Source organism: Coturnix japonica, chromosome 4 (genome assembly GCF_001577835.2).
Source record: "Coturnix japonica isolate 7356 chromosome 4, Coturnix japonica 2.1, whole genome shotgun sequence".
Classification (NCBI taxonomy): Eukaryota; Metazoa; Chordata; class Aves; order Galliformes; family Phasianidae; genus Coturnix; species Coturnix japonica.
In genome coordinates this window covers 72,503,004-72,517,637 of record NC_029519.1, presented here as the reverse complement: position 1 = coordinate 72,517,637, position 14,634 = coordinate 72,503,004, and the positions used below count along the sequence as shown (strand labels likewise).

The window sequence follows — 14,634 nt, the reverse complement described above, 5'->3', positions numbered from 1 at the left end:
TAGTGAGTTGAGCAAGACAGGCAAGACTTCCACAGAGAACGAGCTGTGATAACACTCTTGAGACAGACGCGATCTCCAAAGAGCAAAGGCAACAGCAGAAGCAACAATGTCCTGCTGGTGGCTACAACCGCATTTTGATAATTGTCAAGAGAACAATTCCTCCTTCATCACACCACCGATGGCTCTGCAGCAAGGAAGGCAAAGGTGCTCTCTTTTCCATCCCTGGTCCTAACAAAGCACAACATCATCACCTCAAAAAGCGCCAACAGTTACATTTGGTGGAATCAAGTGACAGTATGAGAAAAAAGAGTCACAGTAACCTTCCCCTTTGAAAACTTAAAAAGAGGGCATTACTCCACAGACGCATCACATCTTGTCACTGCAAAAATGCAAATAATTCCTTCTCCAGCAGAGGTCAGCAAAGTCTCAGATATAAATCAAACCTTCCCATATTAACACATTTATGTGTAAAGGCGCTGAATCTAACAGTAGCTTTCTTATGTTTATGATTTCTCCACTTGCCAACATCTCCGATTTGTTATTCAAGAAATTCCAGTTTTCATAAAATAAATAAAATGAAGCTGAATGGACATACAGAGAGGTATAAACAGATATACAGAGAGGCATAAATAGATATACAGAGAGATATAAAATACAAATTAATGTATTTTCCCAGTAGATTCTAATAATCAATGGCTTTCTGCAGTATCTTCCCTTTTCTACTTAAGGTTATTGGAATGACATGTTGCTTTTCTCAGTCAGCACATTCTGGGAACACCGGGCAATAACTCACTTGACGAGCTGGAAGATCACATTAAATCATTTGCACAAATTCAAATTATGATGATGATTATTTTTTTATAATAAAAAGTGGGAAAATATTAGAATTCTGTTCACCAAAAAAGTAGCAAATATATATAGATAGATACACACACACATACACACACACACACACACACACACACACATATATATATATATATATATATATATATATATATATATATATATATATATATATATACACATGGTAGAGTCTGGAGTGAAAAAAATACTACTGGTCCTATCAAACAATGTATTATTACACATAAAAAAGAGCAGCACAAAAACCCTTCTGTGTGTTAGTGACTGACACGCTGAACTGCAGAACTTGTATATTCTTTCAGCACTTCTGTACAGTCACAATGCCATGTAATAACACCTCGTTATAGAATACTTACACAGCACAGTCAGGACTCATTGTATGCACATACACGTGTACAGGAAACAGCAATGGGTTTTTCCATTTAAAAGGATCAGTGCAATAGGAAGCAATTCAATGCAGTGCTTTCCTGGTCACCAAGCGGCAGGCGAACTCTCAGCCAGTAATTGGCACCAGTTAAAGATAAGCAACAATGCCTAATCTTGCTCCATTTTATTCCCAGAAGCGATGATTCTGTCATGAATCAGCGCTAACCTGAATAACCCACACGTGTTAAATCTGCAGCTATGCAGAAAATTAACTGTCGGAGAAAAGAGCCACGTCTATTTATTAGAACACCACTTTCTATAGGAGAAGATTGACTTGGATAAAAAAGCTGTCGCTTCAAACGAGGATCTGACACTGATCTCTTCATAATTCACAAGGAAGTGCAATCTGCAAGAATTTCACTAGGCAATTAACTTTCATTAACACCAGCGCGAAACCAAATGCATCGAGCCCTACAAAATGGAAACTGGGCCTCCTGGAATGAGCAGCAGTACAACAGGAAGAGTCATTTCTAGGAACTGATGCAGCATTTGCTCTCTGAAAACATTTCCTACTGGAAGACATTTTTATTACACATCTGAGCTACTGCTCTGAAACCCAGCAGAAATTTATGACGGCCATAAAGCAGCTGCAGCAGCTCTCAGCAGCGCCAGCACACGACCTGCATACGATCTGTTTGCACTGGGGAGCAGGATGATTGTCTGCCTGCAGCTCTTTCAGCTCACTATGAGTCCCAGCCAGGTGCAGACAGCAGCTCACAGAGATGTCCAGTGTCAGAGAAACATTTGCACAGACAAACTGGCCCAGCCCTTTGTCATAGTAAGCAAAAGTTAGTGCTCACACAGCACAATACAGTCAATGCAGTAATAAAGAACCACTGATCAATCTATCAGTACAAACAAAGCCTTGGGCTGTAATTATTGCCAAAATCATTTTTCTTAGTAGGGATGAAGAGGTACTTGGACAGCAACAGCAGGCCATAAATAGACAGCACGTGTCCTTTGTAAACCCACATTCAGCTCTGCTCAGAAGAGCCTGCAGTCCATCAGCTGACAGCGCTGAGTGGCCCAAACCGGGTTATCCAGGCACACTATTTTCCCTGTGTTCCCTATGAACCACATTGTGTGTTGCTCTTTACAGCCTTTGCACACTTGATTCCCTTGGCATTCTTAAAAAACTGAAAGCCTGCCCAGCTTCTGAAATTTATACTCAAATGTATCAGTTGGAATTTGAGCTTGAAGCTCATGTTCTGTGCAAAAGAGAAGCCTTACTTGGGGCAAGCAGCCATTGCTGCTAATTGGGGCACCTTTTAATTAAATTTTTAAGTCCTCAATGTACATCTGTGACAGAAAGCAGGGAGTTCCACTCCCTAAATCCTCTACCAACCCCAAGAAAACCCAAAGCAATATTACACTGCTCATATAGCTGATCCCACCTTTATGCTCACAACTGCTTGTTCTCGACGCATGTGCCCTCAATAAATGATTTAAGTACAATGACTTTATTGCCACTTCCTGCAGCATTGGTAGCATGAAGCGGCACAAAGAAGACACGTTGACTCCACAATAATTGCAGCAGGAGCACGAAGGTTTCCCAGCAACTGGTCTGCACGGCACTGGCTACTGGAGTACTCCCAGAGCTGCCACCAGCTGAGACTGAATGCATACATGCCTGCACAGTAACCATGCAGCCACCAGAACAGCAGCAGGCGTCCGCCTGGAGCTCAGAACAAACGTGCATTTAAATAAAAGTCATGTTGATAGGGCAAGGCTGTTTCAATGAGGTTTCTACCTATGACCAGAAGGTCTGTCTATTCAGAGAATTCACAGGGTCCAGCATTGTAAAAGCATCCCTTCACCATATTCTTCTCTGACTTGAAATGACTTGAAATGTAATTAAAAGCTCGTTCTTGTTTTTCCACAAATAGTTCTGTTTTTCACAGCACTATCAGTACTGCAGCAAATTCACTCTCAAACTGGCTGTCACCCAACATTTCTGGAGTCCTCACTTGCAACAAAACACTCACTTGATTTTCCTTCCTATCTTTTCTGTAGTACTTTCTGCCTACTTCCCTATTCATCTCTATGGAAGGACAGCACATACAAACTTAATTCTCTTTAAGTTTAGAGTGGACATTAAAAAAAACAACAAATCTAAATCTGCTTCCTATGGCATCAAAGGATTTTGAAAGAAATATCATAGATACATACATATATGTATAAACACATATACAAACACACATATACAAACACACATATACAAGCACACATATACAAGCACACATATACACATGTATTTAAGTAATTGTCATGGCTTTCTATGGGTATTCCATATCGTGACATCATGCAGTGATCTGTCAAAGCTGGGGAGGGGGCAGCAATGCAGCTCTTGGTTCCCAGAGTGTTTCAGTACTTACCCACGTGGTTATGACCTCTGGGAGGACAATATTATACCAAAATCTGACACAGCTGAATACCAACCCTACTGTCTAAAGCAGTTTAGCTGAAGACAAATGTGAGGACATTTAATATAGGATTTGTCAGGACTACACAAGTTGTTAGCATTCCTGAGGCTTAATATAACCTCACCATCTTTCCTCTTATCACTGGATGTGCCAGCCCTTGCCCCCTTCCTTTTCTTCTATCCTATTCCAGTGTTATCCCAGTGTTATCCTGCTGTGCATTAAAAGAGGTCCTGCATTCAGTCATAAAAAACTGACAGCATTTACAAATGTTGGGACAAATGAGCCTATATCCATCACACTTCTCATTTCTCCATTCAACTTGCATTAAACTTTAATGCCAGTGTAGCTGCAGAATCAAACAAATATCACCTCAAAATTGACCATGAAGCCTTGCTGGCTGAGGAGAGGCATTTGAGCTGCCTCCTAACCAAAGCCTGATAGGCACAAATGCAACCACTCAATTCTGAATACTTCATGCACTGAAATTCAATGGGTCTGCAAATAAGGTTCATGCCTTTTTTCTACCTCTAAGGAAAAAGACTAAAATTACACAGAGCTAAAAAGAAAGACAATCTCATAAAGTACAAGGGGTGTAACTGTCTGCTAAGTGCAATAGCTGAAGTAATTAAAAACATGTTAAAGCCTTAATGCTACTGAAGTGCAATTTTTAAACAACCTGTGCTAGGATCTTCTACATAGGAAGTGAGACCACGTAAGAAAGCAATGATGCAGTGCTCACACCTGTGTCTTCACTGCATCCTCCCTTATTTTCTCAGCATTCAGATACATCCTAAATATGGATAAACACTGTTATCCAGCTTTATGCAAAAGCAGCTTCAAATCAACAAAACTAGAGTAATAAATGGTGAGCAAAACTCAAGCTTATCACAGAAGTCTGTAAGAAATAGTTGGATTGATGAATTAAATTACTCAACACAAGATAAAACTTTAACCTTATAAAATATTAAAACAATTGAGAGCTCCAGCTTACATTAAGAATATAGACATGCAGCTATAAGCTAATAGGCGAATTAGTACTTATGCTTTCAATGTCTTACCAATCAATAAGGTAGATATCTGGAGTTAGGTTATTTTTTTTGAAGTGAGCAAACAGCTTTGGCAGATTTTCTTCAAAGAATACCTCAAACGCAGCAAAATAAGTCAACATCTGGGAAAACAACAGGGAGAAAAAGCCGTTAGCTCTATTATTTATAGGCTTAAATATACTATCTGCTGTTGGATTAACATTCTTCAAAAAGACTGTATAAATTACATGATACAACAGAATTAATCATTCACATAATAGACAGCATCTGCAAGTTAAAGACCCATTCTATATATTGATCTCATATTAAACAATATAATTATTGTTTTGGATCGTGGCTAGCTTCCTTTCAAAAGAAAAATATCAGCAGGAGATAAGTTATTTGCTGATTCCTCAAATAATTATGATAATGGAACAGTGCTTTATGTTTGTGGCAATAACCTAATATTACACTGAGTAAAATCCAAGACCCATAGGATTAAAAAATGGACTATCAAACTAAAACAATTGAATAGCCCACAGCAAGAGTGAAGAGTTCGTTTGGCTCTGATGATAAATCATATTATAATACCAAAGATTCTACTATGTAGCATGTTTTAAAACAAGATAAGTCATTTCTATTGCAAAGAAGGAGAAAGAAAGCTCACGCAGAAGAGCTGAAGATCAGGACAAAACATATATGGTGAGTAAAACAGATTCCAACCTCCAACAGATACCTTGTCCCACTAACTGAATGTTTAATGCAGATTTTGTAACAGAGGGCTCGGAAAAAAATCTTCCCATCCAACTAAGAGTTAAAAAGAAAAGGCTTTTTAGCTTTTCTGCCTCAATTCTTTTAATATTGCAGGGAGGAAAGTGCAGCAAAGTCTGAATGACTCAGTATTTTTAATTCAATATCCTGATTAAAGCACTGAAGAGTAGTTGTGATTTCTTTGAAGTATGAGTTGTATCTGCTCACTTTTCCCCCAGATCATCATCATAGTAAAAGAGGGGCCTTTTGTGTGAAATACTGACAAGCATGACAGGCGATTCCCCATTTTTACCATGTCCTTAAAGATTTTTCTTCCTGTTTCATCTGAATACAGTCACAGACAGAATACACTCATTAACAGCAGCGAAGAAGTAACCAAGTAAATAAGAGTATTAAGGCTTACAAGCCAATGAGATGGGCATACTAAAGAAATAACTACACGAGGTTATGTAAAATCTCTGACCTACTAGTTGCTGAGAAAGAGCTTCGTGATAAACATGAAACCAGAAACCTAGAAACCCGCTCTGGTGAACTGTACAACAAAACAACTTCCCAACATGTATTTTTAAATGCACAAAAAACAGGCATCATGTGAGATCTCCAAGCATAAAGAGGAAGCAGGTAACGCAACAGACAGCCATACTTTCAAAATAACAGAATCACGAAATGTCAGGGACTGGAAGGGATCTGTTTACATGCAAAACCACAGTAAGAGTTATACTAAAGCATTTCTGAATTATTTTATAGCAGGGATTTTACACAGCTGCTGTATCACAGCTGCTGATGGTACCGCTGGTAGCTCTGTTAGAAATGCAACAGCAGTCCAGGTGTTCATCTTGATCAAATCAACATGCAAGAAGGTACCTCACTTAGTAATAATTAAAACATCTAGTGTAATAAAACTGTAACCAATAGAAGAAATCAAAATCAAAAGCAGAATACATTATATTACTGTAATTTTCACAAGTAACTCCTCTATTGGTTTTACTTTGTTATTAATTTTAGATAAAGTAGCATTTCTTTATGGAGCTATAGAACTTAAACACAAAGCTCAGGGTAGACATCAGATCAGTATATGAACCCCAAAAAACCCAAACTCTCTCACTTTGTCTTTAAACTACACAGCTTTCTTAGTAGTGTGAATCATGGCTTTGTAATTGGACAAAACACTAATATTATTGCTAACATTATTTCTTGTAGCAGCACCTTACGGGCACTATCCAAGAGTCTCCCAAGAAACATTATTTCAGCTAGTAAGTATCTAATTCCAGCAAATTTAACTCTGAGACCATCTTCAGAACAACCGTATTTACACACTGAATGTGTAAGCACTTCCTCCTTTTTCAAGTAATAGAGATGACTGATACCGCTGGTAGCAATGCTGTTGTTAAAAAATTCCCCCGTGGCCATTTACAAGTGATGAGATTCAGAAGCTTCAGCAAGGAATTACGTATTTGTTTTCCAGCAGAAAATGCTGAAAGGATTCCTAATGTCCTACTGTTTAAGAAACACAAGAGGTCACTGTTGATGTCAGCCACTTCCGTGATTTATTTTCCCCATTTCAACTCTTGAGAAGCAAGATTTTACTTTTATAGTGTCAAGTGTTAACTAAGTGAGAAAGAAATGCAGAAAGCCATTTATTTTTTGAAAAACAAGAATGAATTAAAATATATTCCAGGAGATGAGTCTTATTTTGTTATCACAGAATCGTAGGGGACAGAAGGGACCTCCAGTGATAATCAAGTACAACCCCTCTGCCAAAGCAGGCTTCTCTGCACCATGTCACACAGGAAGGCGTCCAGGCGGGTCTTGAATATCTCCAGAGAAGGAGACTCCACAACCCCCCTGTGCAGCCTGTTCCAGTGTTCCATCACCCTCACCATGAAGTTCTTGTGCACATTTGTGTGGAACTTCCTATGCTCCAGTTTCTGGCCGTTTCCCCTTGTCCTGTTATGGTACACAAGTAGCCCTATGTATGGGCTAACAAGGAATTTCAGACAATTCAGAAAGACTCAGCCATTCAACTTCACTGAACACTGTCAAGGAGAAGATGGGGGGAGTGTTTGCTCATCAGATTCCCCAATACCATCTTTAAAGAAATGCTAGAGAGTAAGGGATTAGCTTGGAATAAAAAGCACCCTCAAACCATGTCTGAATGCTGTGTTCAGCTTTCAGCTCAAATTGAAACACATTTCAAGTAATATTCTCATAACTATCCCCTGAGAATCATAAGATACTGATCAGCATAACACCTTCATTCACTTCTTCAAACCACCCAGTTTGGTATTTGGGTTTTGTTTGCTTGTTTTTGAGGGAGCGCGTAGGTGTTTCTGTGCCAGCCCTTGATTATTTTTAAACAAATACATTGCACTGAAGTTAATCCTGACATCTTCTAGTCTACTGAGGTTATGATTTCATTTTAAAACCTTACCTTCAATATGTAGACTACAGATTTATTGCATACTTACAAGGCCATGGTCCACACGGAAAAACGCCATTTGACAGGGCTTATTTAAAAGGTTAGAAAAAGCAATGAAGGCATCTGCAGTATCCAAGTTCAAAATCAGTACCGCTGCAATGAAAGACATGCCCTGTACCTGCAGAAAGGAGAAGTTCACCATTCAGCAAGAACTGTATTGCTTCAAGAACACTGTCACATTTTGCCCTCACAATCACCAGTGTTCTGTGCACTCACTGCACTGCTGCATGCTGCAGAACTTTCAGAAGGGAGTGATTTTTAAACCATGTAACCATTTGGTATTGAATGTTAAGAGCGCGGAAACTAACAAACCCCATTTGCCTCATAGAATCATAAAATGGCTTGGGTTGGAAGGGACCTCAATGATCATGAAGCTCCAACCCCCCTGCTGCAGGCAGGGCCAACAACTTCCATATCTAATACCAGATCAGGCTGCCCAGGGCACCATCCAACCTGGCCTTGAACACCTCTAAGGATGCGGCATTCACAGCCTGCCTCACTGGGCAGCTCACACTGCCTGGATAGATCATAGAATCACCAAGGTTGGAAAAGACCTAAAAGACCATCCAGTCCAACATCCAGATGTTGCTTTACAGGCTGTTACACAGCTCTTACAGTCTGCAAATAGCTGACTACACTAAGGTGCAGAAATGTACATAAAGGGGAGTAACAAACAATAAAACAGAACAATCTCTGTATTCACTGCCATTAAGAACAGCATGTACTTCAAAGGACCAATTAACTACATCTTCTCTTTCAACTCCAATTTTCAAGTACTAAAAATATGTACTTTGCAGTTTTCCAATGACTTAAACTGTTAAAAAGCTTAAATTTAGCAACAGAACAATTACATGAGACACACTTCACACAGCGGGTGTTGGAATATGAGAATGCAGAAACCCCACAATTAATCACAAAATAACTTAATACTGGTCTATGAAGGCCCTCACTCTCCCTCCCCATTCCAGATGAAGAAGTTCACTTACATATCCTACGTCAGGTCTGTAACAAGTATAGGCTCCTAAAATACTGTGCAATGTGTCATGGTAAGGACCACCCTATAATGTAACAAAAGCAAGACAATACATCTAAGTACATTGCAAACACATTAAAAACTCTTCAATGCTACTGACAGTTTGTATAACTTCTGATATCTCATTATTATTCATATTATTATTATTCACAATCCCCAAGGTAGCGCTGAACATCCCCAAATCTTTAACAAACATCTATTAACCTTAGAAGCTTGTGACAACTGCATATACCACCTGTACTAGAGATGCATAATGTACCAGTTATATACGAAATCCTTATACAAGAGAAATGTAAGCCTAAGAGATTCACTGCAGCTTAGCAGCATTTTGATAATTGTGCCAAGAAAGCAGAACACTAATGAGGACTACTTAATTGTCTATTAGACTAGGGGCAGAATGCAATCATGAAGGGAATAGTCAGAACAGCAATATGCTGTAACATGCATGCACAGCATATCAAGCATATCAATGGCTCTATAGCTGAGAAGAATTTCATGTTGTTGCCTATTAACAGCTGCCATAGCTTACACCAATTATTATAACTGGCTGAGAATTTCTAAAGGGAGATTTTTTTCACCCAAAAATGTTGGTTCATCACAAGCCAATCCATTGTTTTTTGTTGTTGTTGTTGTTTTTTACAGGGATGTCTAAATTTTTCTATAGGAGGACAAAATATTTGCTTAAATTGTATCCAATCTTGCTTGCATGAGCTTTGCTTTCTCATTTCCCATGCATTTGCAATGCAGCAGTGCTGACTCACTGACTTGGAAACACTAACTTGTACCACCTGGATGGAAACCAGCACGAACTGAGCTCTATGAACTCAAACACGATGGTCAGCTAACAGATGGGGTTTTTGTCTCTTCCAAACAGACACTACCTTAAGGTTGGTCTTTTTCCCAAATCTGTAACATCTTTTTCTCTCAAGACATGTATTCCCTTTTTTTTTTTTGTAGTGGACTGTTTCACCCAGAGGACAGACAAGATCACGTAACCTTATTTTCCCAAGAGAATTCAAGTTGAATGTTAATGTGGCTTACTTGTTGGAATATGCAGAGATTAGGAAACGTTCTTGAGATATCCAGTTTTATTAACTCCAAACTTGCTTCTCTGTCAGCTGTAGAAAATCCAGCATCTACAAAAGCCAAAGTTACTGCTCTTACTGCATGGATCAGTGAACACCTTTTGCCCCCCCTCCCCCAACTGTTATGAAAACATCAGGATAAAGAGGGAGACAGGGCAAAACAAGCCAGAAATTTCACTGACATTCTTTGACAAACCAACAGACACACAAAAGCCTCTTGGCTTTCAAACAAGGCTTCCAATAGTTCTTTAAGTAGTCACCTCCGTGGAGAGGTACTGGTGAGAAAAGATACAAAGAATTATAGAATGGATGTCACCTATCTCTACTACTGCTGGCTCCCATTCCAAAATCGTATTTACTCTTTGTATGTGTTGTTAAAGATCGTGGTCCAAAACTGAAACAGACCGCACTGAACGTAAATTTCTAAAGCACGAGACCCAAAAACTTCAGTTCTTGTCACTTCTGGAGAAATGAAACAGTAAGACTTGTCACTAGCAAATAGCAGTGATTTATAACAACTGTATGAAGATACACATTCCAGAAAATAAAAATGCAAGAGAAAGCTGGAAATGTACCCAATGTCAGCATAATTAAGATGAAGGAAATTGCATCTTAAGAAAACAAAGTTGGGGGTTTCCAACTAACCACGATTTTCTGTGGATAAGCAGCAGCATTATGTACGTTCTCCTTTTTCTGCTCAGTGTAATTATGTACAAAAGACAAATTTCAAGCAGTAGCGTAATACTTTCAAAAATAAAACTCCTCTAATCAATTAGTAAATCTCAAACCAATTCATATGCAAAAATAAATTGCTTCTCTCTGAAACATGCCCAAGAGATGGACCCACAGTTTCGAGTTTCAATTACAAAACTGCAGAGCCAGCAAAATATTTGTGTTTCAGTCCAAATTAGAACTTCCCAAATGTTCCTACTTTTCCTACAAATTAGGTATCAATTCCTAACTGCACCTAGAGAAAGATTTCAAAGAAAAACTGAACAAGCATGGTATACAAGAGCCAAAAGATTCATTAAGAAAGAATGTAGCTATTTCTCCCACAAAAAAGGTGGGATTTTTTTGTTTGTTTGGTTTTTTAAATCAAATTCATCTTTATATCTGGTTATTTCTTTCCTTATATCTGTAACTTAAGGAACAATTTAACCAAACGTTTTATTTTGTAGCACAGCGTAAGTTATTCACCAAAAGAAAACATACCTTCACATTCTACCTCAGCCCCTACTGTGCTACGGGATCGCCATTTTTCTTTGGCACGAGCCAGACAAATATCATACAGTTCTGGAAGAAGAAGAGTAGAGAAAATCAAAGCTGTTATGTGAATACACACGTGCTTACTGTCAAGTACCAACCACGTACCATATGAGTAACGCTGCTCAAAGCATACAAAACAGCAGTACGTGCGACATACTAATTGAATTTTTTACTATGATTCTGAAAGACCTGTTCCACTGACCTGTAACTTAAGATCGAGAAAGAGGGAAAGGCAATCAAGGCACAAATTGCATTCTATGTTCAAGCAATTATTTTTTCCTTACAGAGCACTGACATTCAAAATTACAGTCTGAACAGATGGCTAGGATAAGACTACCAAATTCAAGGCAAAAGCTAAGCCGGAGGTAACTGAACCAAACAGAGAAAAGCAGCACAATACCAGCAAGGGTACAGGCAGTTTACTGTCTTTCCATACTGGAATTAACTGCCCTTTCAAAACTGTTCTGCTGTTGTGTGAAGTAGCACACTACTTCTGTTCTCATGAACATACACATAAGAAAATGGACTAATTTTCCTGGAAGTCTTTCCATCTCATATACCCCCAATTTCTTGCTCTAAATTGAGAGCCTGCATACTCACAGGCATTACAACATGAATAGCAACTCTAATATGGGAAAAAAGAAAGAAAGTAAAAAAGCTTGAGTAGTTCTGACCATTTCCATGTGACATCAAAACAAGACACAATGGTGGTAATAATCAGAAATAACTCATGGCGGCAGTCCTACAACAGCTACAAGATTAAAAGATACATATTTTTTTGAACAAAGAGTGTAAAAGCACCAGAAATAAAACGTAAGCAGATAATACTTCATGCCCACAAATCAGATTCTGATGCAACTCAGTAAGTACAAGACTCATTTCGTATCACAATGCAGACAAGTCGACAGCCTCACCATGGGTGATGTTTAACTCGTTGCCAATTGCCAAGCTCCAGACTTTGCCTCTCACGCTCGGTGGGATGCCCTGCCACCATAACTCTCGAACCTTACGGGAACAACACCTGTCCAAAACAAAATGCATTCTTAGAAAGATTTCATTGACAGCTGAACTGTAAACGTGTCTTCTTACCATAGCTAAAGGGATACGGACCAGAACGAACATCAGTGAGCCAAGAAGTCAAACAAGATTGGCATATATCAATTATTTAGTACTACTTTGTCTTGAACTGCAGAAGGAAAGCTTGCTACCTTCTGAAGTTAATGGTTTATTTTGACAGAAGCAGTGCAGTCACAGTAACTGTAACATTCCACCACAGATGACCAGCAAGAGTTGTACGGAACAGTAATAAAGAAGTAAAAAATAGATCCGTATCTATGCCACGGCATATGCTGAAGTCTGGACAGACTTAAACCTCCACGTAAAATTAAATGCATAAACAATTTACAGATCTATTCTCTCAGCCATCGCTTTCTTGCGCCAATGAGACGCAGTCACCCACTCAGCTCTGCCACTCCTGCTCTCCAGCATCAAGTAGCAATTTTCAGGTGGAAGCACAAAAGACATTTTAACAAAACACAGACTTAGAAATTGCTACAGTTTCCAGGAGTGACAAAAAAAACCCAGCGACCCAATGACCTAAAAGCAGATTCTCAATTAGATGTAAAATATGGAACACACTGAGGAACTTCAGGCTTTGTATGACACAATCAGTAAAATGCACACTGAGATTTGCATGCAGACACGACATGCACCTTCAACTACTAAAGACAGACATTTAATCTACAGTTTGTTTATGCTTTATTTCACACTTGGTTCTCTAATTCAGTTGCATTTATAAGAGCTGTGTCGGCTTTTGCAATAGTTTATTGTTTTTATGCTCTCCAGATTGGGAAGGACTGTTTTTTTTGTTGTTGTTAAGATGACCAGCAACGCCTATGAAAAACTGAAGAGTGAAGGCAGCTTACCAACTGTATGTGCTCTGTCTTTGTGGAACGTTTTGGAGTACTTCAGCTCTTCTAAAGTAGCTTTTTCCCTACTTTTCTTTCCCATCACCTGATTATCTCAGCAGGTCTACCCCTAATTAAAGAGGCTTAATAGTACCACGCACATACTTTACTCCATGTTTGAAACTGAAATGTCAAGCTCAAGAAGTAGTCCAGAAAAGCTCATTTTTGATACATGTATTTAAGCGTTATGCTTTCTGCTTTTACATTTTGTTTCATGGATCATTTCTCACTTTGTTTCCAAATATCTCCAATCCCCACTGAAGACAAGCAATGAGAATTAGAACTGCTTTACTTTTGATCACCTTATCAAACTAATGAAGCTTACACTACTTGTTATCTTTGTCACAGTGTGAAGATGACTTTCAAACAGAAGTTACCTTCTGTTATAATAATATAATATTATTATTATATAATCATATATTATATAATAATTATATATTATAATAATATAATAAATAAAAATTATACTTTGCTAACTTTGTAACTACAAAAGAGTTTTACTTAAAACTCATTGTAACATACTGTCTTACATAGTTTCCCAATTGGGCAAGATTTCATTGTTCCAAGTTAAAACAGCGTTGCCAATGCTATCTTCCAGCTTACAACGTTCCTCCAGTTGCTTCTTTCTCTTCTGGGCTTCTTTAAGCTCTGCAGGAAAGCAATTATTTTTTGTTTTAGTTTAATAAAACCAGTAAACAAAGAAGTTAGCTATCTCTACAGGACTGCATGGCCATGTAAAAGCACTTCACAACCTGTGTGTGTTTGAGCACAGTATGAGCAAGTAGTGATGGGCAAGGAAAACCAATTGTAAGATGCCATGTACCACGCTCTTTGGAATGAACACACACCACTTGTTGGGTTCACTTTAAAGCACAACAGAAGCTACGGCTGAACCACAGCAACTGCCTCCAAGGACCTCTGGCTTTGACATAACCTCTTTGTAAGTCTATCTTAAACACAGACTTGCATTTTTCTCTAAACAAAAACAGTGCTTACATACTTTGATTTCCTGACCTCTACACAACACATTACTCTGCCAAGTTGTTCATCTGCAGACATTGTAAGCAAAATGTTTTTGATTTGTTTTGTTTTTCCGGTGCTTATCTGACAGAATGACATACCCTCATCTAGTAAAGACAGCACAAAGGTTTGGCCCACTGCCTAACCTGAGTGTTATTCTATTTCTTCCAAACCACCCACTGTACATGCACAGAAGGAAAGGAGAATCTCCTCTGCATCACTACCTGCTACACAGACACATACACGGACATACAATTTCCATGTGTCCAGATTTC

At 38.6% G+C, this 14,634-nt stretch overlaps 1 protein-coding gene across 3 annotated transcripts in view; it reads right to left on the bottom strand.

Annotated features, from left to right (window-relative positions):
- TBC1D14 (TBC1 domain family member 14) overlaps positions 1 to 14,634 on the bottom strand; it is a 54,522-nt gene that overhangs the window by 4,398 nt on the left and 35,490 nt on the right. For all 3 annotated transcript variants that reach the window (XM_015862604.1, XM_032444519.1, XM_015862605.2), the window contains 7 exons: positions 13,870 to 13,987; positions 12,287 to 12,393; positions 11,319 to 11,399; positions 10,063 to 10,157; positions 8,975 to 9,046; positions 7,978 to 8,106; positions 4,772 to 4,881 (listed from right to left, as the gene is read on the bottom strand). In XM_015862604.1, the coding sequence (XP_015718090.1) occupies positions 4,772 to 4,881; positions 7,978 to 8,106; positions 8,975 to 9,046; positions 10,063 to 10,157; positions 11,319 to 11,399; positions 12,287 to 12,393; positions 13,870 to 13,987 (712 nt within the window). The remainder of the gene's footprint in view (positions 1 to 4,771; positions 4,882 to 7,977; positions 8,107 to 8,974; positions 9,047 to 10,062; positions 10,158 to 11,318; positions 11,400 to 12,286; positions 12,394 to 13,869; positions 13,988 to 14,634) is intronic.